At 47.6% G+C, this 25,766-nt stretch overlaps 1 protein-coding gene across 1 annotated transcript in view; it reads right to left on the bottom strand.

Moving 5' to 3' along the window:
- The window catches only part of itga1 (integrin subunit alpha 1), a 220,360-nt gene that overhangs the window by 17,253 nt on the left and 177,341 nt on the right, over positions 1-25,766 (bottom strand). The window contains exons 25-28 of the mRNA XM_033030915.1: positions 14,835-14,937; positions 12,915-13,028; positions 8,992-9,102; positions 6,611-6,718 (exon numbers count right to left, since the gene is read on the bottom strand). Of these exons, the coding sequence (XP_032886806.1) occupies positions 6,611-6,718; positions 8,992-9,102; positions 12,915-13,028; positions 14,835-14,937 (436 nt within the window). The remainder of the gene's footprint in view (positions 1-6,610; positions 6,719-8,991; positions 9,103-12,914; positions 13,029-14,834; positions 14,938-25,766) is intronic.

Below are 25,766 nucleotides of genomic sequence, written 5' to 3' on the forward strand. Positions count from 1 at the left end.
TGGTGAAATTCTGTATTAAGTTGGAGAGTAACACGGTTAATTCAGAGGCAAGGGTCCTGAACCTAAAGAAAGGTAACTCTGATGGTATGAGACAGGAATTGGCTAGGATACAATGGCAAATGATACTTAAAGGGTTGATGATGGATATGCAATGGCAAAGATTTAAAGATCGCATGGATCAATTACAACAATTGTTCATCCCTGTCTGGCGTAAAAATAAAACAGGCGAAGGCGGCTCAACCGAGGCTGACGAGGGAAATCAGGGATAGTGTTAAATCCAAAGAAGAGGCATATAAATTGGCCAGAATAAGCAGCAAACCGGAGGATTGGGAGAAATGTAGAATTCAACATAGGAGGACAAAAGGGTTAATTAAGAGTTAATTAAAACTGACTAAAAGCTTGTTTAGATATGTGAAAAGGAAAAGATTAGTGAAGGTCCCTTACAGTCAGAACACGGGAATTTATACTGGAAAACAAGGAAATGGCAGAACAGTTAAACAAGTACTTTGGTTCTATCATCACTAAGGAAGACATAAACATTCTCCAAGAAATACTAGGGGACCGAGGATCTAGTGGGAGGATGTAACTAAAGGAAATCCACATTAGTCAGGCAATGGTGTTAGGTAAACTGTTAGGACTGAAGGCAGATAAATCCCCAGGGCCTGATGGTCTGCATCCCAGAGTACTCAAGGAGGTGGCCCTAGAAATCGTGGAAGCATTGGTGATCATTTTCCAAAGTTCTATAGACTCTGCATCAGTTCTTGTGGACTGGAGGATAGCTAATATGACTCCACTTTTTAAGAAAGGAAGGAGAGAGAAAAGAGGGAATTATAGACCAGTTAGCTTGACATCAGTAGTGGGGAAGATGCTTGGGTCAATTATTAAAGATGTAATAGCAACGCATTTGGAAAGCAGTGACAGGATCGGTCAAAGTCAGCATGGATTTATGAAGGGGAAACATGCTTGACTAATCTACTGGAATTTTTTTGAGGATGTAACAAGTAGAATGGATAAGGGGGAGCCAGTTGATGTGTGTACCTGGACTTTCAAAAAGCCTTTAATAAGGTCCCACAAAAAGCCTTTAATAAGAGATTAGTGTGCAAAATTAGAGCACATGGTATTGGGGGTAGGGTAATGGCATGGATAGAGAGCCGATTGGCAGACAGGAAGCAAAGAGTAGGAATTGACGGGTCCTTTTCAGAATGGCAGGCAATGACTAGTGGGGTGCCGCAAGGCTTGGTGCTGGGAGCCCAGTTATTTACAATATATATCAACAGGAAGGAATTAAATGTAGCATCTTCATGAAGGAATTAAATGTAACATCTCCAAGTTTGCGGATGACATAAAGCTAGGTGGCAGTGTGAACTGCGAGGAGGATGCTACGAGGCTGCAGGGTGACTTGGATAGGTTGGGTGAGTGGGCAGATGTATGGCAGATGCAGTATAATGTGGATAAATGTGAGGTTATCCACTTTGGTGGCAAGAACAAGAAAGCAGATTATTGGCCTTCATTGTGAGAGGATTTGAGTTTAGGAGCAAGGAGGTCCTACTGCAGTTGTAAAGGGTCTGGGTGAGATCACACGTGGAGTTTTGGTCTCCTAATTCCTGGGATGGCGGGACTGACATATGATGAAAGAATGGATCAACTGGGCTTATATTCACTGGGATTTGGAAGGATGAGAGGGGATCTTATGGAAACATATAAAATTCTTAAGAGATTAGACAGGCTAGATGCAGGAAAAACGTTCCCGATATTGGGGAGTCCATAACCAGGGATCACAGTCAGGGCCGGCCTTAGGAGGTGCGGGGCCCAATATGGAACAATTTTGGTGAGCCCCCGGTTCCTAGCCAAGGTCTGTAGAATCATAGAAATACAAATAAAGTCTATTATAGACTTTATATCTCTATGGTACAATGGAAAGTAATCAAAATGTTTACCTGCGAGTTACTGGACCAAACAGATCTAAGCTACATTTTAATATAAAATTGCATACATGTAAGCCTACAAGTAACAAACAAAATGTGTAGATCACCTCTGAAAAGTACATAGTTACAACACCACTTGTTTTAGTGACTGTGAAATGAAAAAAAAGTAATTTAATTAACTAGATCCTGGCAAACCAATAACTATTGGCGAAAAATCAGTCCAGGCATTACATTTTGGGCTTTAGCCCCATCCTATCCTTTGGGCTTCTACCCCATCCTAATTTGTCTGTGTGCGTGTGTGTGTGCGTGTGCATGTGCGTGAAGGGAGGAAGGAGAGAAGGGAGTGAGGGAAGTAGAGAAAGAAGGGAGTGAGGGAAGGAGAGAAAGAAGGAAGGAGATAAGGGAAAAGAGAGAGGTAGGAGGGAGGGAAGGAGAGAAAGAGGGAGGGAAGAAGGGAAGGGAGGGAGGGAAGGGATGGGGCCGGCGGCGGGAGCGGATGCCGGGGTCCGGGCGAATGCGTGTGAGCTGAGGCCGAGGTTTGTAAACATTGCTCCAAACCCCGGCCCTGCCCTCCCTGTATTGTTCACCGCATCAGAGAGGGGGGGAGCCGGGGCTGTGTGTGTGAAGCACGGTGACTGGAGGAGCGGGAGCGCTGCCCTGGGACCTTGAGGGACGTCCCCCTCTCCATTCCCCCTCACACCCCCTCCCCAAGTGGCGGAAGTTTCCGGAAGTGGCGGCGCTGTGATACAGCTGCGGCTCGCCTGCAGTCTGTCTGTTTTTACTTTTTATGTTGGTTTTTTTTGTCTAGTTTAGTACATTTTTTGGTTATTAGGTGGTGTTATGTGTGTGGGGGGAGGGTGAAACAGAGCTTTCTGTCTCTCCCTTCGGGGGAATGCGACTTTTTGTCGTATCCCCCTTCTCTTCCCCCGTCTGCGCTGAGGCCTAATGGCGGAGCTGGCGGCCTCCAACCTGCGACCGACCTCGAGGGTCCGGAGGTAGAGCCAGCCAGGACTCACCAACGCGAGGCTGGCCGTCTTCGAGCTGTGGCGACGTCCGGGTAGCGGCACGACTCGGCGCTCCGGTGAGGGCGGACGGTGCGGGGCTGAGACACTCCCGTGCGGCCGGCACGGCTACCGGCTGGAAGGCGCTCCCGTGTGAGCAGCCCGGTGCGGGGCTGAGACGCTGCCGTGTGGGCGGACCGGCTACCGGCTGGAAGGTGCCCTCGTGGGGGCAGCCCGGTGCGGGGCTGAGACGCTGCCTTGTGGGCGGCCCGGTGCGGAGCGGAGACGGTGCTACGGCGGCTGAGGCGGCGTTCTGGCGGCGGCGACCTGGATCCGGGGCTCGGCCGCGGGCCAATGGAGGACAATGTCGGGAGCTCGCAGGTCACAGGCTGGTGCCTGTTTTCCGGAGCACCCGTTGCAACAGCTGCGGGCAGCTTCGACCACCCCCCGGGCCGCGGAGCTTGAACCGTGGGACTGACTTACCATCGCCCGGTGGGGTATCGCCTCGGCGCAGAGGGAGAAGAGGAGGGAAGAGACAGTAACTCTAAGACTTTTGCCTCCATCACAGTGAGGAGGTGTTTGGTGAACTCACTGTAGTGGATGTTAATTTGTGTTTATTGTGTTTTGTTATTATTACATGTATGGCTGCAGGCAACAGCATTTCGTTCAGACCGAAAGGTCTGAATGACAAATAAAGGATTCAATTCAATTCAACTACCCCTTTCTTCCCCCTCCACCCCTCTACTCTCTCTCCACCCCTCTCTCTCCCCTCCACCCGGGGTAGATCTACCCAAGCCGAGAGTAGATCACTCCAAAGATCCTAGAGCGGAGCTTTGGATTACTCTAGCGCGGGACCCCCCTTAGGCACGGGGCCCAATGGAGCAATCGGTCCAATCGGCTTAAGGCCGGCCCTGATCGCAGTGTAAGAATAAGTGGTAGGCCATTTAGGACTGAGATGAGGAAAAACGTTTTCTTTTGTTATGGGATATGGGGAGAAGGCAGGAACAGGGTACTGATTGTGGATGATCAGAAATGATCACATTGAATGGCGCTGCTGGCTTGAAGGGCCGTGGAATTCTCTGCCACAGAAGATAGTGGAGGCCAATTCACTGGATGTTTTCAAGAGAGATAGAGCTCTTAGGGCTAATGGAATCAAGGGATATGGGGAGAAACCAGGAACGGGGTACTGATTTTGGATGTTCAGCCATGATCATATTGAATGGCGGTGCTGGCTCGAACGGACAAATGGCCTACTCCTGCACCTATTTTCTATGTTTCTAATGGAGATAAGGAGGAATTTCTTTAGTCAGTCATTGGTGAATCTGTGAAATTTATTGCCACAGACACCTGTGGAGGCCAAGTCGTCCGGTATTTTAAAAATGGAGATTGACATGTTCTTGATTAATAATGGTGTTAAAGGTTATGGGGAGGAGGCAGGAGGATGGGTTTGAGAGGGAAAGATAGATCAGCCATGATTGAATGGTTGAGTAGACTCGGTGGGCTGAAAGTCATAATTCGGCTCCCATGATTTATGAACTTATGAACTAATTTCTCAACCTATCACTTTGAATGATTTGTGCATACGTTCCCCCCAGAGGTCCCTCTGCTCCTAATCATAATAATCATAATCATAATTGTAATTTATTAGCCAAGTATGTTTTGCTACATACAAGGAATTTGGTTTGCCATGTATCATACCAAAAAAGCAACAAGACACACAACTACATAAAAATTTGGCATAAACATCCACCACAGCGGCTCCTCCCCATTCCGCACTGTGATGGAAGGCAATAAAGTCTTATCTTCATTCCTCCTTTTCTTCCGCAGTTGGGTGAGTCGAACCATCCGCAGTCGGGGCAATTGAAACTCCCGTGTCGGGGCGATCGAAGCTCCCGCATCGGGGCGATGGAAGCTCCCGCGTTGGGGCGATCGAAGCCCCCGCGTCGGGCGATCAAAGCTCCCGCGTCGGGCAATCAAAGCCCCCGCGTCGGGGCGGTGGAAGCTCTAGCGGCTTGGAGCTCCCGAAGTCGGTCTCTAACCAGGGAACGTGACCCCACGATGTTAAAGTCCGCAGTCTCCAGCGGTTGGAGCTACCGAAGTCGAACCCCAGCAAGAGGCTGCCAGCTCCATGATGTTAGGCCGCAGCGCGGACGGAGATACGACACGGTAAAATCCCATCTTCTTTGTGGAAAGAGATAAAAAATAGTCCCCCCCCGTCCATAACACAAAACTAAAGATAAACTAAAACATACATTTTACAATAAACTAAAAACACAAAGACGGAAAAAGACGAGACAGACTGTTGGCGAGGCAGCCATCGTGCGGTGCCCCCTGGTGGTGCTGTCCACCTACTGCCCATGTTCTCCACATTGCATTTTGATTTGCCTTGCTAACTCTGTTCAATGGCGTTTTATATCCCAGTTTAGTTTCGTTTATAGATAAAGCATGGAAATGTGCCCTTCAGCACGCCGAGTGCATGCCGACCATTGATCACTCGCTCACGCTAGTTAGGCCACTACTCACTAGTGGGAGTTTACAGAGGCCAGTTAACCTACAAACCCGTCTTTGGGAGGTGGGAGAAAACCAGAGCACCTGGAGGAAACCCCCATGGTCACAGGGAGAACATGCAAACTCCACACAGGCAGCACCCGAGGTCAGGATTAAGCCCAGGTCTTTTCTGCTATGAGGCAGCAGCTCTACTGTTGCACCACTGTGCTGCCCTATCTATCACTATTCTTCTTGCATTGAGCAATACAATTCCACCAGCCACTAATTTCAGAATTGTAGCCTGCACCTCCAACACTTTTGAACTAATAAAAAGTAATGGGCCTAATATTGATCACAGGTGAACCCCATAAATCACCTTCTTTCAGTTTGATAAACAAACATCGACAATCGGTCGAATGATGCTGATAGATGATCAGCCACAATCTTGATGAATGGTGGTGTCAGCTTAAAAGGCATGGACAGACTATTTCTACTTCTTATGTTCATAAGTGATAGGAGAATTTGGGCCATTCGGCCCACCAAGTCAACTCTGCCATTCAATCATGGCTGATTTATCTTTCACTCTGAACCCCATTCTCCTGCCTTCTTCCCATAACACCCATACCAACCAAGAATCTATCTATCTCCACCTTCAAAATATCCACAGCCTTCTGTCTGGTGCTGTGCCTCCTGTACTTGCCACCGATCCACATAAGCATCTGCCAGTGTTGACATATTCCTCAAGTATATTCTGATCCTAAGGAGCAAAGCACTACATTTTGCCGGACTGTTTGATAGAATGTCATCATGCAGATGGTTTGATAAAGTCCCACCCACAAAATGTTAATAATTTGTGTTAACAATAAAATGTTAACAATTTGTGGCGAAGGCATGCTCCTTATGTTGAGTTAAGCCAGCCAAGGACTTCATAGAGTTCCATAGCACAGAAACAGGACGTTTGATACAACTCCTCCAAGGACGATGCTGACATATGCTGATTCCCGTTGTCGGAATTAGGTCTGTACCCCTTTACTTCTTATCTCGACTAGTACCTGTCCAAATGCTTTTTAAACATTGTAATTGTATCAGGCTCTACCACTTCTTCTGGCAGCTCATTCCACGTAAACACACCACTCTTCCGATCTCCTTCAAATTTCTCCCTCTCACCTTTGCAACAAGTAAACACATTTCACTTACTTTAATAAATGAAGGCTTCCATATTCTCAATGACATATTAAACTGGACAAAGCTTGATGGATATATAGTGCAGGAGATGGAGACACATCCAGCATTATTTTCACAAATCTGCAGAAAGGAAAGACCATTAGTCAGTTCTTTAATGAATTGCTATCAACAAATATATTTATTCTTACTTTTATTGACAAAAATAGAAATATGGTTCATGATAATTTAAAGTTACCTTAAATTAAAATGATATAAATATTACATTATGTACATGTTAATTTTTCTTGGGATGCTGATTATCTTGGTGCTCTCCAGTTACCTTGAGTAGGTGATGCTGACAAGTTTCTTCAGCGTGTGTTGTATCAGTTGAATTTCTATCTAGGCTATCTTAACACATGTTAAGAATCAACCCTGCTAAGTTAACAGCTCTGCAAGAGCGCATAACCTGTTTGCAGTGCCATCATCATCTTGGTACCAACAGGGGAGGGATAACTAAATTAATATGCCCATAAGAACATAAACAGCATAAGAAATGGAGGCACAAATTCAGCCTCCTTTGCTTAATCCGTCATTCAGACCACGTTTGATCTTTTATCTTTGCGCTGTTTTCTTCAAGTAACCCTGTAATCCTTGATTTTCTTAAGGCCTATCTCAAGAATGGAAAAAAAAAAACATACATTGTGGGAGTTTGGTTGTACCGAGGAGAGGCACCAGGTTCATTTCCTGAAATGACATTGGTGAATCATTTAATCTGACCTCATAGTTAATGCATTTCCTGCTTTCAATCCACATGGTGGATCATTTGTAGACTAATCTGATGTTTCAGGGTTTGAACTCGCAACCTCTGTTGTTAGCACAGTACTGTGACTAATCTACTGTAGGTTTTGTGATGTGGAAATTCCTACTTGGTTACATGCATTAAGTGCATCATATACGTAGCACCACATAAAGTAAAATATCCTATATTTTGGAATAATGTCACATTTTATGTTATTCACTTTTCAACTGGGTGTAGAAATGTCACGGCTGGTATTTATTGCTTGTCCATAATGAGTCCGAAGCCCAAGGCCATTGGTGCCTGGGTCGACGAGCCCACGGTTGGTGCCTGGTTCGATGCCATGGTGCCGACTCGGCAGCGTTAATGGAGAGGTCGGTATGGTGACCGACGGACGAGGGCGGACACATGGAAGTGAGGACGCCGCTGCAGAGGGAAAGAACAAAGGAGGACCCCGCGTAGGGGGACCGCCGTGAGGGATGGGGAAGAGCAACGAGGACTCGACGTGGAGGGACCACTTTAAAGGAGGGAGGGGTAGAACAATGGACAAAGGAGGACCCAGCGTAGGGGGTTGCTGCGAGGGAGGGGGAAGAACAACGGGGAGCCGGTGTGGGGGGACTGCCATGAGGGAGGGAGGAGGGGGTGGGGGGAGAACTAGTGTGGGGGGTGGGTTGGGGGAATTTGTAACTTTGTTAGCACCCTTTATGGGCCACTATTTGCATACCTTGTGTATGCAAGCAAAGAATTTCACTGTGACTTGTCACATGTGACAATAAAGTATTCAATTCAATTAAATCAATTCAAGCCATGATGTCGAATAACCACTGTCCTTCTGAAGGATTATATGGGTGTTTATTGTAGTCAACAAAGCAAAATTTTCATCCATGTGCATTCCCATGGCCAGGAAAGCACATTGATGCCTCAGAAAACGGTGGAAATTTGACACTCATCTTGAAAAGCATCCTATTGAGATACATTACACTTTGATTTGGCAATTGCTCTGCCTGGACAACAAGAAACTGCAGAGTTGCGTAAGTACCCCATGTCAAAATGCAAAATGATTTTACACTCCCATTAATAAATGAAAACTTCTAAGATTCTTATTATTATATTAAACTGGACAAAACGATGGATATATAGTCCAGTAGAAGGTCATCCACAGATCATGCTTCCTCGGGAAAGCAGCCAACATGATCAAGGTCACTCACACCCTGGTCATTCTCTCTTCTCCCCTCTCCTATCGGGCAGAAGACAAAAACTTGAAAGTATGTATCACTAGATTCAAGAACAGCGTAATTCCCGCTGTTATCAGTCTCCTTTAAATGGACCTCCCAAATGCTAAGGATGTATTCCCGATCTCTTGATGTTACTTGTTGTGTCTCGTGCACTTTTTTCAATCAGCTCTATCCCTGTAAATCTTAGCACTATATTTTGCACTGTTTCCTTTCTCTTTTGGCACTACCTGTTATACTTATGTATAGTATGATTGTACATTTGTACAAATGGTATCATTTGCCTAGATCGCATGCAAAACAAAGCCTGTTGATGTATCACAGCACACATGACAATAATAAACCAACAGCAATAGCAAAGTGAAACCTAACAGGTTTATGATTACCCCAATGGTATTTGTGAATTTTTCCTCTTCCGGGACTGGTTTCTGTGGATTTTCTGGGTCTATCTTCAGAGGATCCACGAAATGTGAGTCATTACACCTGCCTACATTATTCTGTCATATGAAAATAAATAAATTGAAATAAGCTTCAAATTTACCAAAACCACATTCATAAATTAGCCCAGATTAATACAGAGATATTTAGTACTTACTAAAATGTCAATGGGTAATGACTGGTGAAATCACTGCATTACATGGTACACTATAATCACAACTGAAACTGTAATGTGTAGTGTTGTGGTAGAAGTATGATGGTAAATCACAATTATTTCATTAAAATGACGACATAATGGCTAAGATTTTCTTCTGTGGCATTACTGACTTGTAACTTTGCTGTCCATGAAGATAAATAGAGCAATGGACGAGCATGTGACTCGAAGGTTTTGCCCATTAATTAGAACTGGGCAGCATGGTTGCCTACACTTTTCTGTTACTTTAGCTCTCTGTCACATGAGTATCCCACCCTAGTCGTCAAATTAGTTTCACTATTGTCCGGTTGAGTTTCATTGTCTGTATAATTCGTTATCACCTAACCCACAGCCATCAATGGACCATTGTGGGCTCCACGTTTCCTTGATCATCGTTACTTCTTTGCATATATTTCAATCATTAGTTCTACATCTCTCTATCATCGTCTATATCTCTCAATCTGAAGAAGTGTCTTGATCCAAAACGTCACCTGTTCCTTTTCTCCAGAGATGCTGCCTTACTCCAGATTTTGTGTCTATCTTCAGTTTAAACCAGCATCTGCAGTTCCTTCCTCTTAATTATTAGTTGGGGTTGGCCTGCAATATTCCAGATGCTCCCTTATAGAAATCGAGGACTGCATGGGTACCTTTCCTTTAGGCAACTTTCCTAAATCTCCCACTGACTGACTTGATCTCAAATAAGGCCTTTTATTGATGCAATTAGTAAATCTTCTGGAGTTAAAAGGCATTATTGCTACCAACTCTGTACCTTGTATTATCATATAGAGCAGTTCATTTTGTGCATTGTGTTAATAGTTTGTGAATATTCCAATTTCATTTTGGGGAAAATATATGCCATTGATCACTTAAATTTGCAGTCTCCAGTCTCATTTTCTATTTCACATGTTTAGGCCAGTTTTATTTACTCGCGAAACAATACCAAAAATCTGGTACATAAAACTGGCCTAGAAGTATGTAATCTTGTACATAAAACTGACCTAAACGTATGAAATAGTAAAGAATATTGGGGACTGCGACTTTAGAGGATCAGTTGGCATATATTTATATTTATCTCAAAATAAAACTGGAATATTCCCAAATTCCACAAACTTTTTGGAAATCACAAGTCACATTTTACAAATGATCATGATGGCACGTCCTTAACCAAAAAGTTTAGCAGTATGTTCAATAAATTGATAAGCAAGTTTAAACAAAAATCTAACATAGTTAGAGTTTCATTTAGCTTAACAAATGGAATTGTGCAAACAAAAATGGGGAACAATAACCAAGGAATCAATATTATTTATTTTAACTTATTTCCTATAACTGTGACAACATTCCATCACCTTGTGATGGCTTCAGAGGGCTAGGCCTTGGGCCTGGTCTGTGAGCCAGGGAGTTTTGGCATATTTGGGAAGTCGGCAAGTCGTTCTGCCAGCCAATCTATAGAACTGAGTCCACATTGGAGGTCAGGTTTTATTCAGATTTTTAACAAATGGGACTAATGGGGGTGAAGAAATAGTTTCTAAGAAGCTCCTGCTATTCCTTGTCTAGTGAGATTCCCCCTTTACTGTGGAGATCAGGTTATTATGACACTTGTATTGCACTGCTTCAGTTACCGTTTTTTGAGCCATATATCATCAAAGATGATGTTAAGATTTGTTTCACCATAGATGAGATGATTTATTTAATAGGAGCAACCTATTATTAATAGGAATAACCTTAATTATTAGATGGTTACGTTCCACTAAAGTCCACTGAAATGCACTGGTATAAGCGAGTTTGGTATTTCGACTGCGCATGCCCAGGTCATAGGTCACAAGCGAAAAACGGTATCGGCAACGGTTGTGCTGCATTGTGTGCAGGCTTGCGTTTCGTCCGTGGTCGGGGTCGGGCCCGGCTCTCTGTCGCTGCGGGTGCTGTTGAGTTGCTTCTGGGCCATCCCCGTCCCCTCCCCGGTGTCCCGTCCCTTGTCCGGAGGTGTCCGGGGTGGCCCTGGGCTGGCGGAGTGGCCCCGGACTCAGCCGGCGCTGCAGCCACTGGCTCCAGCTCGACTCTGCCTGTCCCGCCGGGTTGGCTGGCAGCCCTTCACCTCCACCCCCCTCCCCTCAGTAAGTGATCCTGCTGAAGAAGGGCAGCCGCCGGCCCTGCTCGAAGACTGGTGACTTGGAGCCGCTGCTGCTGGAGTCGTAGGAGAGAGAGTCTGCGGACGGGCTCCTGCCGGCCATGGGCAGGCCGGGCGCCCACTGGAGCTGCTGGTGCTGTTGGTGGTGCTGGTGGCAGCGGCAACCTCCTCCCCCTTCCTTGCCCAGCCCCAAGCCCAGAGTCTGGGCCAGCTCCAACTCCAGGACGGGGCTGAAGGCCGCCGCAACGAGGCCCAGTTGAGCACCAGGCCGGAGGAGGCAGAGCCCAGGCTGGAGCTCTGGCGCAGGCGAGGCCGGGGCCCTCGCTCCTTCTCGGGTTTGTGGATGAAGTGGCAGCGGGTACCGTAGAGGCAGAAGCCGGTGGTATGGAAGGTACGGCTTGTACTTGGGGTGGCGGCCGAGGGAACGCAGCTCGGCCAGGTCGTGGGCGAACTGGCACTTGTGTCCGCAGCAGCACATCGGGTAGCGGTTTCCTCTGGAGTTGGAGCAGGGTTGGGCTGGAGTTGGCGCTTCTCCGCGCTGGCTGTGGGCCTGGGGGCCAATGTCCTGTCAGTCCGGAAGTCTCCGGCAGCCCCCTGGGAGGGGATGGGTCAGTCGAGTAGGGGGAGGGGTGGGCCTAGGGACGGCCCAGTGGCAGTTCGGCAGCGCCGGGGACATGGGTTTGATCCCGACGGCGGATGAGGTGCGGTTCTGTGTCCGTGCAGCTGCCGAGAGCTGGTCCAGTGTCCTCCCCTCCCCCCGGTCTCCCACTCATATCTGCCTCCTCTATCTGCCCCCTGACAAATACAAACTTGAAAATGACAAAAAATTGGACCGCAAGCCTGCACACAAACCATACTCACTGAATCTACAGTGCTTTGTTCGATTTTTTGTAATAGCGTTTGACCTTTGACAAATCCCATGATTCCTTGCGTTTTTTGGAATACCGAACTCGCTTATTCATGGTAACTTTTAATTGGCTGTCAAAGGCAAAAGGATTGCCAAAAAGGAGAGTCGACAAAATTGCTGGAGAAACTCAGCGGGTGAGGCAGCATCTATGGAGCAAAGGAAATAGGCGACGTTTCGGGTTGAGACCCTTCTTCAGAAGCTAGTTTAAAGAATTTGAAGCAAGGAATACCTACTAGGGACAAACAGTAACTCTGAACCAATTCGGAAATAAACTATTGTGAAGCTGAAGTGCTGCAACACAGATTTTCTGCTCTGCTCTGCTGGGAGCACAGTAATTTATAAACATTCAGCATATTTTTATCCAGAGAGTTGGGCAATACCTTGAACATGTTACAATGCAACACATTACAATGCAAGATAAATCTAATCTAATTTGAGTTTTATTTTCCTTAAAAAATAAATGTATGAAACCAAAAATGAATAAAGATTACAAATAAATTAATATTATTCACTTCAACTTAATTTTCATATTACTTAATCACTATCCGATTAAATAGAGGGTCGTTAAACAGTTTTCAGGCATCTTATTAACTTGACCCATTGGAAACAAACAAACCAATCCTCAAAATATAAAGTGGTAACTTACTGAAGAAAATGTCATTCCTGTCAAATATAAAAGAGTATTGTTTGCTGGAGATAAGAATGGAAATGCTATATTCATTGTAAGATGTGAAATAGGAAATTCTCTATCATTCTCGATCTGCGAACAAACAAAAGTGAATATTTCAGGAGATCTAATTCTTTTAGCATTCTTAAACTTATTGGAAGTGCTACACCAGACACAAATAATATTTGTTCAGGCAAAAATAGTGAGAGTTAAAATTATTACTGTCAAGAAATTCTCTCTCTGCTAATACTAAAATCAAACAATTGTTATAATACAAAAATAAAAATGTATACAATTCTAAGAGCAATGCAAATCTTTGGAGTCCCAAGATTAACTTCGGTGAGATGCTTGGATTGAAATTCTGCTTCTGATTCTGACCATCATGCCGACATAATTTTGATGTCTATTTCATTAGGCTGCCTAGAGGTATATTGAGCAGTTAATTGAATAGACAATGACATTAAAGATGAAATATAATGTGAAAAATTGTGAGGTTATTTAAATACAAAGGCAGAGTATCCTTTAGATGATGAGCACTTTGAAGGTGTTATTATGGATGGACCAAGGTATGCCTTTAAATGCATATTAATATGCAGATACAGTAAGCAATTAGAAGGGCAAATAAGAAGGCATTTTTTGCTGGAGGATTTAATTATAAGAGGCTGGTTATGTATGCATCTAAAGCAGCGTTTCTCAACCTTTTTACCCTTGCGGAACCCTTGAAATAATTTTCATGTCTCAGGGAACCCCTATATAAAAATTATTATATATCTTTCTTAATCTCTTTCTTTCTCTTTCTGAGCGGAGGGGGACGGAGTAAGATGGCCAAAAATCACAGCCGTACGTGGTAGCGTTTTTTTTACTAAAATCAATATAAAGCGCAAACAGGAAGTGGTCAAGTTTAGACTTTTAATTATATATAGGGCAAGGCAGCTCTAATTAGGCAAAGCATATCGCTTGAGCACTTTCAAAACCAAAGACAACACAGCTCGCTTTAGCACTTTCAAAACCAAAGGCAAGGCAGCTCGCTTTAGCACTTTCAAAACCAAAGGCAAGTCAGCTCAGACTCTGAGTAAGATTGCCAAAAATCACAGCCGTAAGTGGCAGTGTTTTTTTCCTAAAATCAATATGCAGAACAACAGGAAGTGGTCAAGATCAGACTTTTAGTAATATAGATATGAAGTTGGGAGGTCATGTTGCAATTGTATAAGACGTTGGTGAGACCGCATTTAGAATATTGTGTTCAGTTCTGGGCACCATGTTATAAGAAAGATATTATGAAGCTTGAAAGGGTTCAGAAAAGATTTATGAGGACCAGAGGGTGTGAGCTATAGGGAGAGGTTGAGTAGGCTGGGTCCCTATTCCATGGAGTGCAGGGGGACGAGGGGTGATCTTATAGAGGTATACAAAATCATGAAAGGAATAGATTGGGTACATGCATAGAGTCTCTTGCCCAGAGTCGAGGAATCGAGGACCAGAGGACATAGGTTCAAGGTGAAGGGGAAAAGATTTAATAGGAATCCGAGGGGTAACTTTTTCATACAAAGGGTGGTGGGTGTCTGGAACAAGCTGCCAGAGGAGGTAGTTGAGGCTGGGACTATCCTATCGTTTAAGAAACAGTTAGATAGGTACATGGATAGGACAGGTTTGGACGGATATGGACCAAGCACAGGCAAGTGGGGCTAGTGTAGCTGGGACATTGTTGCCCGGAGTGGGTGAGTTGGGCCGAAGGGACTGTTTCCATACTGCATCACTCTATGATTACACGTGGCTGAAGATATGGCAAACATACATTAATTTTTAAATTGTTGAAGAAGAGATACTAAGTTGTTATTTAATTTAATCTGGGCTAAATTAAAAATATGTCTCCAGGTAAATTAAAATGCTGGTATTACTTACCATGTAAGTGATGTCCACTGCATCACCAATCTCCTCGATGCTTTTAATAACATCAGGAATTGTATCATTGGTTGCTATTTTAAAACTATAATCTTTTAAATTGCTGAGAAAGAAGAAAAAAAAGTACCCATCTTTATGTTTCCTTTTAGTTAATTGCCTGACTATACAATAAGGTTAACAAGGCTATTTTAATAGTCATCTCTAGTAAAATCATTTAGTTCACATAGTTTATCCATTCTATTGTAAATACAGATCAACCTTTACCACTTTGATCAAACACAATGACCGCCTTGAGGCACATAAATACAATTGTGTGGTAAACATTGATATTTTGCATCACACCACTCTATAACCTATTCATTATATCTTGGTTGAGATTTTCATTGTTATTTAATTTAATTTTAATTATTTTCTTACTGTTTAGATTAGTTCAACATAATCACATTTGGCGTTGCATGCCCCATGGTGTAAATTATTACCCAAACTTGCCCAGCTCTTTGCAGCATTCCTCTTCTAGATGAATAGATGGTTGGACAAAGTACAATTACACTGAATCAAATGCAACAAGTAAAATAAACATTTAATTTGATATTTTATCCCCATATTTGTTTCTCCCTTGGTGCCTCCACACTGCACAGTACCTCACCAGTTTAATTCTAAAGTCACTGTGCATCATGAGGTTTAGTGGTTAGGAGTTAGAGACACTATGTCATCTACAGCTCCAGGTAAGTCCTCCTCTCACCAACGGCACCGGGGAGCCGTTGGTGAGAGGAGGACTTACCTGGAGCGGTAAGTATAAATACAGCGCGGGGTTTGCTTCTACAGAGGCCCGGGGAGCCGTTGGTGAGAGGAGGACTTACCTGGAGCTGTAAGTATAAATACAGCGCGGGGTTTGCTTCTACAGAGGCCCGGGGAGCCGTTGGTGAGAGGAGGACTTACCTGGAGCTGTAAGTATAAATACAGCGCGGGGTTTGCTTCTACAGAGGCCCGGGGAGCCGTTGGTGAGAGGAGGACTTACCTGGAGCTGTAAGTATAAATACAGCGCGGGGTTTGCTTCTACAGAGGCCCGGGGAACCGTTGGTGAGAGGAGGACTTACCTGGAGCTGTAAGTATAAATACAGCGCGGGGTTTGCTTCTACAGAGGCCCGGGGAGCCGTTGGTGAGAGGAGGACTTACCTGGAGCTGTAAGTATAAATACAGCGCGGGGTTTGCTTCTACAGAGGCCCGGGGAGCCGTTGGTGAGAGGAGGACTTACCTGGAGCTGTAAGTATAAATACAGCGCGGGGTTTGCTTCTACAGAGGCCCGGGGAGCCGTTGGTGAGAGGAGGACTTACCTGGAGCTGTAAGTATAAATACAGCGCGGGGTTTGCTTCTACAGAGGCCCAGGGAGCCGTTGGTGAGAGGAGGACTTACCTGGAGCTGTAAGTATAAATACAGCGCGGGGTTTGCTTCTACAGAGGCCCGGGGAGCCGTTGGTGGGAGGAGGACTTACCTGGAGCTGTAAGTATAAATACAGCGCGGGGTTTGCTTCTACAGAGGCCCGGGGAGCCGTTGGTGAGAGGAGGACTTACCTGGAGCTGTAAGTATAAATACAGCGCGGGGTTTGCTTCTACAGAGGCCCGGGGAGCCGTTGGTGAGAGGAGGACTTACCTGGAGCTGTAAGTATAAATACAGCGCGGGGTTTGCTTCTACAGAGGCCCGGGGAGCCGTTGGTGAGAGGAGGACTTACCTGGAGCTGTAAGTAAAAATACAGTGCGGGGTTTGCTTCTACAGAGGCCCGGGGAGCCGTTGGTGAGAGGAGGACTTACCTGGAGCTGTAAGTATAAATACAGCGCGGGGTTTGCTTCTACAGAGGCCCGGGGAGCCGTTGGTGAGAGGAGGACTTACCTGGAGCTGTAAGTATAAATACAGCGCGGGGTTTGCTTCTACAGAGGCCCGGGGTGCCGTTGGTGAGAGGAGGACTTACCTGGAGCTGTAAGTATAAATACAGCGCGGGGTTTGCTTCTACAGAGGCCCGGGGAGCCGTTGGTGAGAGGAGGACTTACCTGGAGCTGTAAGTATAAATACAGCACGGGGTTTGCTTCTACAGAGGCCCGGGGAGCCGTTGGTGAGAGGAGGAGTTGCCTGGAGCTGTGAGTATAAATACAGCACGGGGTTTGCTTCTAGAGGCCTGGGGAGCCGTTGGTGAGAGGAGGAGTTGCCTGGAGCTGTGAGTATAAAAACAGCGCGGGGCTTGCGTTTACAGAGGCCCGGGGAGCCGTTGGTGAGAGGAGGAGTTGCCTGGAGCTGTGAGTTACCCAAATCTGTAACGTTCCATCTCACTTCCAGAGAAGGATTCTGGTGGAAGCCTCTGATTGGTGGAAGAGGATCAGAGGAAGCAGCTGATTGGCTTGTATCCCGGGTAAGGCTTTATTGTATTTGGATAAGGGGGAGAATGAAGGCCAGGGCAGTTTACTGTTCTGGATGTAAGATGTGGGAGGTCATGGTGTCGGAGTGCCCTACAGACGTCCACATCTGCGCCAGGTGTGTCGAGATGGGGCTCCTAAGGGACCGCGTTAGGAACCTGGAGCAGCAACTCAATGACCTCTGTCTGCTCAGGGAGAGCGAGGAGGTCATAGAAAGGAGTTACAGGGAGGTGGTCACTCCAAGACCACGGGAGACAGAAAACTGGGTCACAGTTAGGAAGGGCAATGGGCAGAGGCAGGGACTGGTGAGTACCCCGGTGGCTGTACACCTTGAAAATAAGTACTCGTGTTTGAGTAAGGGTGGGGGAGACAGCCTACCTGGGGGCAGCGACAGCGGCCGGGCCTCTGGCACAAAGACCGGTCCTGTTGCTCAGAAGGGTAAGGAAAAGAAGAGGAGGGCAATTGTAATAGGGGACTCTATAGTCAGGGGGTCGGATAGGCGATTCTGTGGACGCAGACAGGAGTCCCGGATGGTAGTTTGCCTCCCTGGTGCCAGGGTCAGGGATGTGTCTGAACGTGTCCAAGAAATCCTGAAATGGGAGGGAGAGGAGCCTGAGGTTGTGGTGCATATAGGTACCAACGACATAGGTAAAAAAAGAGAAGAGGTCCTGAAAGAAGAATTTAGGGAGTTAGGTAGAGAGTTAAGGAGAAGGACTGGAAAGGTAACAATCTCAGGATTACTGCCTGTGCCACGCGACAGTGAGAGTAGGAATGGAGCGAGGTGGAGGATAAATGCGTGGATGAGAGACTGGTGCAGTGGGTATGGATTCAAGTTTCTGGATCATTGGGACCTCTTTTGGGGAAGGTGCGACCTGTACAGAAAGGACGGGTTGCACTTGAACTCAAGGGGGACCAATATCCTGGCGGGGAGATTTGCAAAGGCTACTGGGGAGACTTTAAACTAGTATGGTTGGGGGGAGGGACTCAAATTGGGAAAGCTAGCAGTCAGTGTGTGAAGCAGGGGGCAGAGAATGGTAGCACTCTGACCCAAAATGTAGGGGAGAGAGAAGAAAAAGAAAATAATCAGAGAATAAGAGAGGGTGGGTTTCTTAAATGTGTATATTTTAATGCTAGGAGCATTGTAAGAAAAGTGGATGAACTTAGAGCCTGGATTGATACCTGGAAGTATGATGTTGTGGCGATCAGTGAAACATGGTTGCAGGAGGGCTGTGATTGGAAACTAAATATTCCAGGATTTCATTGCTTCAGGTGTGATAGAATTGGAGGGGCAAGAGGTGGAGGTGTTGCATTGCTTATCAGGGAAGATATTACAGCAGTGCTTTGGCAGGATAGATTAGAGGGCTCGTCTAGGGAGGCTATTTGGGTGGAACTGAGAAATGGGAAAGGGGTAGCAACACTTATAGGGGTGTATTATAGACCGCCAAATGGGGAGCGAGAATTGGAAGAGCAAATATGTAAGGAGATTGCAGATATTAGTAGTAAGCACAAGGTAGTGATTGTGGGAGATTTCAATTTTCCACACATAGACTGGGAAACACATTCTGTAAATGGGCTGGATGGGTTGGAGTTTGTAAAATGTGTGCAGGATAGTTTTTTGCAACAATACATAGAAGTACCTACTAGAGAAGGGGCGGTACTGGACCTCCTGTTAGGAAATGAGATGGGTCAGGTGGCAGAGGTATGCGTTGGGGAACAGTTCGGGTCCAGTGATCACAATACCATTAGTTTCAATATAATTATGGAGAGGGACAAAACTGGACCTAGGGTTGAGATTTTTGATTGGAGAAAGGCTAACTTTGAGGAGATGCGAAAGGATTTAAAAGGAGTAAATTGGGACAGTTTGTTTTATGGGAAAGATGTGGAAGAGAAATGGAGTACATTTAAAGGTGAAATTTTAAGAGTACAGAATCTTTATGTCCCTGTTCGGTTGAAAGGAAATCGTAAAAATTGTAAAGAGCCATGGTTTTCAAGGGAAATTGGACACTTGGTTCGGAAAAAGAGGGAGATCTACAATAGTTATAGGCAGCATGGAGTAAATGAGGTGCTTGAGGAGTATAAAGTATGTAAAAAGAATCTTAAGAAAGAAATTAGAAAAGCTAAAAGAAGATATGAGGTTGCTTTGGCAAGTAAGGTAAAAGTAAATCCAAAGGGTTTCTACCGCTATATTAATAGCAAAAGGATAACGAGGGATAAAATTGGTCCATTAGAGAGTCAGAGTGGCCAACTATCTGCAGAGCCAAAAGAGATGGGGGAGATATTGAACAGTTTCTTTTCTTCGGTATTCACCAAGGAGAAGGATATTGAATTATGTGAGGTAAGGGAAACAAGTAGAGTAGCTATGGAAACTATGAGGATCAAAGAAGAGGAAGTACTGACACTTTTGAGAAATATAAAAGTGGATAAGTCTCCAGGTCCGGACAGGATATTCCCTAGGACATTGAGGGAAGTTAGTGTAGAAATAGCAGGGGCTATGGCAGAAATATTTCAAATGTCATTAGAAACGGGAATAGTGCCGGAGGATTGGCGTACTGCGCATGTTGTTCCATTGTTTAAAAAGGGGTCTAAGAGTAAATCTAGCAATTATAGACTTGTTAGTTTGACGTCAGTGGTGGGCAAATTAATGGAAAGAATACTTAGAGATAATATATATAAGCATCTGGATAAACAGGGTCTGATTAGGAACAGTCAACATGGATTTGTGCCTGGAAGGTCATGTTTAACTAATCTTCTTGAATTTTTTGAAGATGTTACTCGGGAAATTGATGAGGGTAAAGCAGTGGATGTTGTGTATATGGACTTCAGTAAGGCCTTTGACAAGGTTCCTCATGGAAGGTTGGTTAAGAAGGTTCAATGGTTGGGTATTAATGGTGGAGTAGCAAGATGGATTCAACAGTGGCTGAATGGGAGATGCCAGAGAGTAATGGTGGATGGTTGTTTGTCAGGTTGGAGGCCAGTGACGAGTGGGGTGCCACAGGGATCTGTGTTGGGTCCACTGTTGTTTGTCATGTACATCAATGATCTGGACGATGGTGTGGTAAATTGGATTAGTAAGTATGCAGATGATACTAAGATAGGTGGGGTTGCGGGTAATGAAGTAGAGTTTCAAAGTCTACAGAGAGATTTATGCCAGTTGGAAGAGTGGGCTGAAAGATGGCAGATGGAGTTTAATGCTGATAAGTGTGAGGTGCTACATCTTGGCAGGACAAATCAAAATAGGACGTACATGGTAAATGGTAGGGAATTGAAGAATGTAGGTGAACAGAGGGATCTGGGAATAACTGTGCACAGTTCCATGAAAGTGGAATCTCATGTAGATAGGGTGGTAAAGAAAGCTTTTGGTGTGCTGGCCTTTATAAATCAGAGCATTGAGTATAGAAGTTGGGATGTAATGTTAAAATTGTACAAGGCATTGGTGAGGCCAATTCTGGAGTATGGTGTACAATTTTGGTCGCCTAATTATAGGAAGGATGTCAACAAAATAGAGAGCGTACAGAGGAGATTTACTAGAATGTTACCTGGGTTTCAGCAACTAAGTTTACAGAGAAAGGTTGAACAAGTTAGGGCTTTATTCTTTGGAGCGCAGAAGGTTAAGGGGGGACTTGATAGAGGTTTTTAAAATGATGAGAGGGATAGACAGAGTTGACGTGGAAAAGCTTTTCCCACTGAGAGTAGGGAAGATTCAAACAAGGGGACATGACTTGAGAATTAAGGGACTGAAGTTTAGGGGTAACATGAGGGGGAACTTCTTTACTCAGAGAGTGGTAGCTGTGTGGAATGAGCTTCCAGTGAAGGTGGTGGAGGCAGGTTCGTTTTTATCATTTAAAAATAAATTGGATAGTTATATGGATGGGAAAGGAATGGAGGGTTATGGTCTGAGCGCAGGTATATGGGACTAGGGGAGATTATGTGTTCGGCACGGACTAGAGGGGTCGAGATGGCCTGTTTCCGTGCTGTAATTGTTATATGGTTATATTGACATGCAGTGAATCAGCTAATTTATAATGGTTTGTTTGGTCTCATTGCTTCAATAAATACAAACAGGAATTTGTTTGGTTCTAAGTATGGCTATTTTTAGTGCTAATGCTGGGAGGCAATTCTCATTGCCACAGAGATAGTGACATTTCACAATTATGTAGTAATTCTCAGTAGTCCAAAAATTCCAAGGAATGTGCCAGAATACTACACTATATGAGATGCAACAAAAGAGCATAAATAAAACAAAAAGATAAAATAGGAATTGAAGACTAAAACAAAAAAATTGCCTACATCTCTTATTTTCACTATTAACTTCAGTGTACATGTTTCCATTGTGACCAATGTTGGCTTAATTTGTCTTCAGCTTTCAAGAAGCAAATTAATTTAAATAAACTCATCTCGACTAATCCTGGCAAATCGTTATCCCGACATACCTTTCCAAAGCAAATACAGTTGCCATTCAAGTCTGTGAACGGAAAATTTGATTTTTGGAGGACTTTTACAATGACATCGGCATGCCGCTGGACTAGTTATGTTACATTACCAGCACACTGATGAGTGGCAAGTGGCACCAAATTTACCATGTTGTGGCGGCTCCCAAGGGTCGTGCCACCTTAGTGTCGAACCCCTCGGCACAGGAGTGGTTCAGTCCGGAGGCGGCCCTTAGCCGGAGGCTTTAAAGGGTGGGGTTTGGGTGCCATCTCTCTCTCGTTTGGTCTTCCCTACAACCGGGAGGATCAGAATAAAAAGTGTCTCTCTCTAAACACGACTCCGTGCTTTATTCCAAGACACACGCTACATTGGTGACCCCGACGCTCCATTGGCGTCATGATGGAGAGAAGAGAAAGCCCTACCTCCTCACAGGCCGGCCTGGCCCTGTCTCTGGACGCGGTCTCCGTTAAACTGCCCAAGTTCTGGACCACCCGGCCGCTCATCTGGTTCCAGCAGGCGGAGGCCCAGTTCAACCTGCGGGGCATCACGGTCGATGCCACCCGTTTCTACTACCTGGTGGGGGCCCTCGACCAGGATGCGGCTGAAGAGGTCACGGACTTCCTCGCAGACCCCCCGGACAATGATAAATACCTCGGCCTTAAGGAGCTCCTGCTCCAGATTTACGGACTGAGTAGGATGGAGCGGGCAGGAAGACTCGTGCATATGCAGTGCCTAGGCGACCGACGGCCATCTAGCCTCCTAAAGGAGATGGTGGCTCTACTAGACGGGCACACGCCGTGCCTGATGTTTGAGTATACATACCTGCATCTGCTGCCGGCCTACATTCGTCTGCAGCTCACCGACGTCTCGTTTGCCGACCTTCGGGCCCTCGGAAGGCGCGCCGACGCCCTGTGGATGGCGCGCCCTGATGACGTCAGCGCGCTGGGCGTCAGCAGAGACGGGGTCGCGCTGAGGTCGACGCGCCCTGATGACGTCAACGCGCTCGCCGTCAGCAGGTACGCCGATGATGTCACCCCAGCAGCTCCCGAATTCCCCCGGTGGGGCGGGGGAGATGTGGAAGGAGTGACAGCTCCAGCCCGACGGCCCGTACGATCGCCCCCAGCGGCAGTGAGGGGTACTGCACCTGCAGCCCAGCGCCAGCAAGCTGCAGGCACCACCAGCAGGAGCAGGCAAGCTCCAAGTGACTCCAACAGGAGACGTTGGTGCTACTACCATCAACGCTGGGGTGCTGCAGCACAACAATGCCGCCAGCCATGCACATTCCCGGGAAACGCCTGGGCCGGCTGCCAATAGTCCCCGCGGCGGCCGGCCAAATTCATCGCCTTTTTGCCTGGGATCGGCGCTCCGGGACCCGCTTCCTCGTGGATACAGGAGCGGAGCTCAGCGTCCTGCCCCCTTCGCTGGCCGACATTCGTTCCGGTAAGCGGGGGCCCGTCCTCACCGCGGCGAACGGCAGCCCCATCCGCACATATGGACTGCGGATGGTTCCCATCGTGCTCGGCTCCTGCCATTTCTCATGGAGCTTCACCATTGCCGACGTCTCCCAACCATTGCTCGGGGCCGATTTCCTCCGGGCGCATTCCCTCATGGTGGACGTCGGACGTCAGCGTTTGATCAACGCCACCACGATGGAGCCGATCACGTTGCGTGTGGATCAACCGGTGGGACGGCCACTGGCGTCCGTGGACTCCCGATTTGCACGTATCTTGGCTGCGTTCCCGGACATTCTCACTCCGCAGTTTCAATCAGCAACCCCCAGCCACGGAGTGTTGCATTATATCCCGACTACCGGCCCACCACTCCATGCACGAGCACGGCGACTGCCACCAGATAAACTGCGTCTGGCACGGCGGGAATTCCGCACGATGGAGGCCTTGGGGATCGTCCGCCCTTCAAGCAGCCCTTGGGCGTCCCCACTCCACATGGTCCCCAAGTCAAGCGGGGGCTGGCGGCCATGTGGGGATTACCGACGGTTGAACGCGACAACAACAGCGGATCGATACCCCGTACCCCACATCCAGGACTTCACGGCCCATTTGGCTGGGGCCACGATTTTTTCCAAAGTGGATTTGGTACGGGGTTATAATCAGATCCCAGTTCACCCGGATGACGTGCCGAAGACGGCGATCATCACGCCATTCGGGCTTTTCGAGTTTACTCGGATGCCGTTCGGCCTCAAAAACGCAGCACAGGCCTTTCAGCGCCTCATGGACGGGGTTTGTCGCGGCCTCGATTTCGTGTTCGTGTACCTGGACGACATCCTGGTGGCCAGCCGCTCGCAACAGGAACACTGTGCTCACCTTCGACAGCTCTGTCAGCGGCTCAGCGAGCATGGTTTGGCCATCAACCTGGACAAGTGCCGTTTTGGGGTGAATGAAATTGACTTCCTCGGCCACCGCGTGACTGCGCAAGGCGCGGTTCCCCTGCCTGACAGGGTCGACGCCATCCGCCGGTTTCCCCGCCCACGCACGGTGCGTGGCCTGCAGGAATTTGTCGGCATGGTGGCGTTTTATCATCGTTTCGTGCCATCCGCGGCCCACATCATGCGGCCCCTGTATCAACTTCTGGCGGGTGGGCAGCACAAAAGCGTTGAGTGGACCCACGAGGCGGAGGCAGCTTTCGACGGCGCGAAGGAGGCCCTTGCTCGGGCCGTACTGCTGGTACACCCGCGGGGAGATGCCCAGACTGCTCTCACGGTGGACGCCTCGGAGTCGGCGGTTGGTGCTGTGCTGGAGCAGCTGACGGGCGGAGGTTGGCGGCCCCTGGCCTTCTTCAGTCGGCACCTCAACCGTGCGCAGACCAAGTACAGCGCGTTCGATCGTGAGCTCCTGGCTCTGTACCTGGCTGTGCGCCATTTTCGTTACTTCCTGGAGGGCCGCCCGTTCACCGCCTACACCGACCATAAGCCGCTCACTTTCGCCCTGCAGAAAGTTTCCGATCCCTGGTCCGCACGTCAGCAGCGGCAATTGGCCTATATATCGGAGTACACTACATCTATCTGCTACATCCAGGGGAAAGACAACCGGGTGGCCGACGCATTGTCCCGGCCCGCTATCAACGCCGTGTTCGAGGTGGCGCCCGGAATGGACTATTCTGCTCTGGCGGCGGCACAGCTCACGGACGATGAGGTGCCCGCCTACCGGACTACCATCTCCGGCCTCCGCCTTGAGGATGTCCCTCTCGGTCCTGGGGGAGAAACAATCCTGTGCGATGTGTCGTCCGGTCAGCCGCGCCCCATCGTCCCTGCCACCTGGCGCCGGAGGGTGTTCGAGGTGATCCACGGACTGGCTCACCCATCAATCCGGGCGACAACGGCACTAGTGGCTGCTCGTTTCATGTGGCACGGTCTGCGCAAGCAGGTTGGCCATTGGGCTCGCACCTGCATTCCGTGCCAGACGGCAAAAATCCAGCGCCATGTCCGTGCGCCACTCCAGGAGTTTGGTCTACCTCACCGGCGGTTCGACCATCTCCACATAGACATTGTAGGGCCTCTCCCGCCGTCCCGGGGCATCACCCACCTGCTTACAATGGTGGACCGCTTCACGCGGTGGCCGGAGGCCATTCCGTTGACCGATACCTCAACGGCTACGTGTGCTCGTGCGTTGTCCGCGCACTGGATTGCTCGCTTCGGGGTGCCGGCGCACATCTCCTCAGACCGGGGGCCACAGTTCACCTCCGAGCTGTGGTCAGCCATGGCTCACTTGCTGGGGGTGCGGCTACACCACACCACGGCTTACCACCCGCAAGCTAACGGTCTGGTGGAGAGATTCCACCGGCAGCTGAAGGCAGCACTGAAGGCACGACTCTCCGGCCCGGACTGGATGGACGAGTTGCCGTGGGTCATGCTGGGCATCCGGACTGCTCCCAAAGAGGACTTGGGCTCATCATCGGCGGAGCTCGTTTACGGGTCGCCACTCACGGTGCCCGGGGAGTTCGTGCCGTCGGCGCCGGGGCAGCAGGGAACGCCCTCATCCACCCTACAGCGCCTTCGCGAGCAAGTTGGCAGGCTCGCACCCGTCCCGACGTCCCGCCATGGGACATTTCGCCCACACGTGCCATCAGCCCTCAGGGACTGCCC

This window comes from Amblyraja radiata, chromosome 1 (genome assembly GCF_010909765.2).
Source record: "Amblyraja radiata isolate CabotCenter1 chromosome 1, sAmbRad1.1.pri, whole genome shotgun sequence".
Lineage (NCBI taxonomy): Eukaryota > Metazoa > Chordata > Chondrichthyes > Rajiformes > Rajidae > Amblyraja > Amblyraja radiata.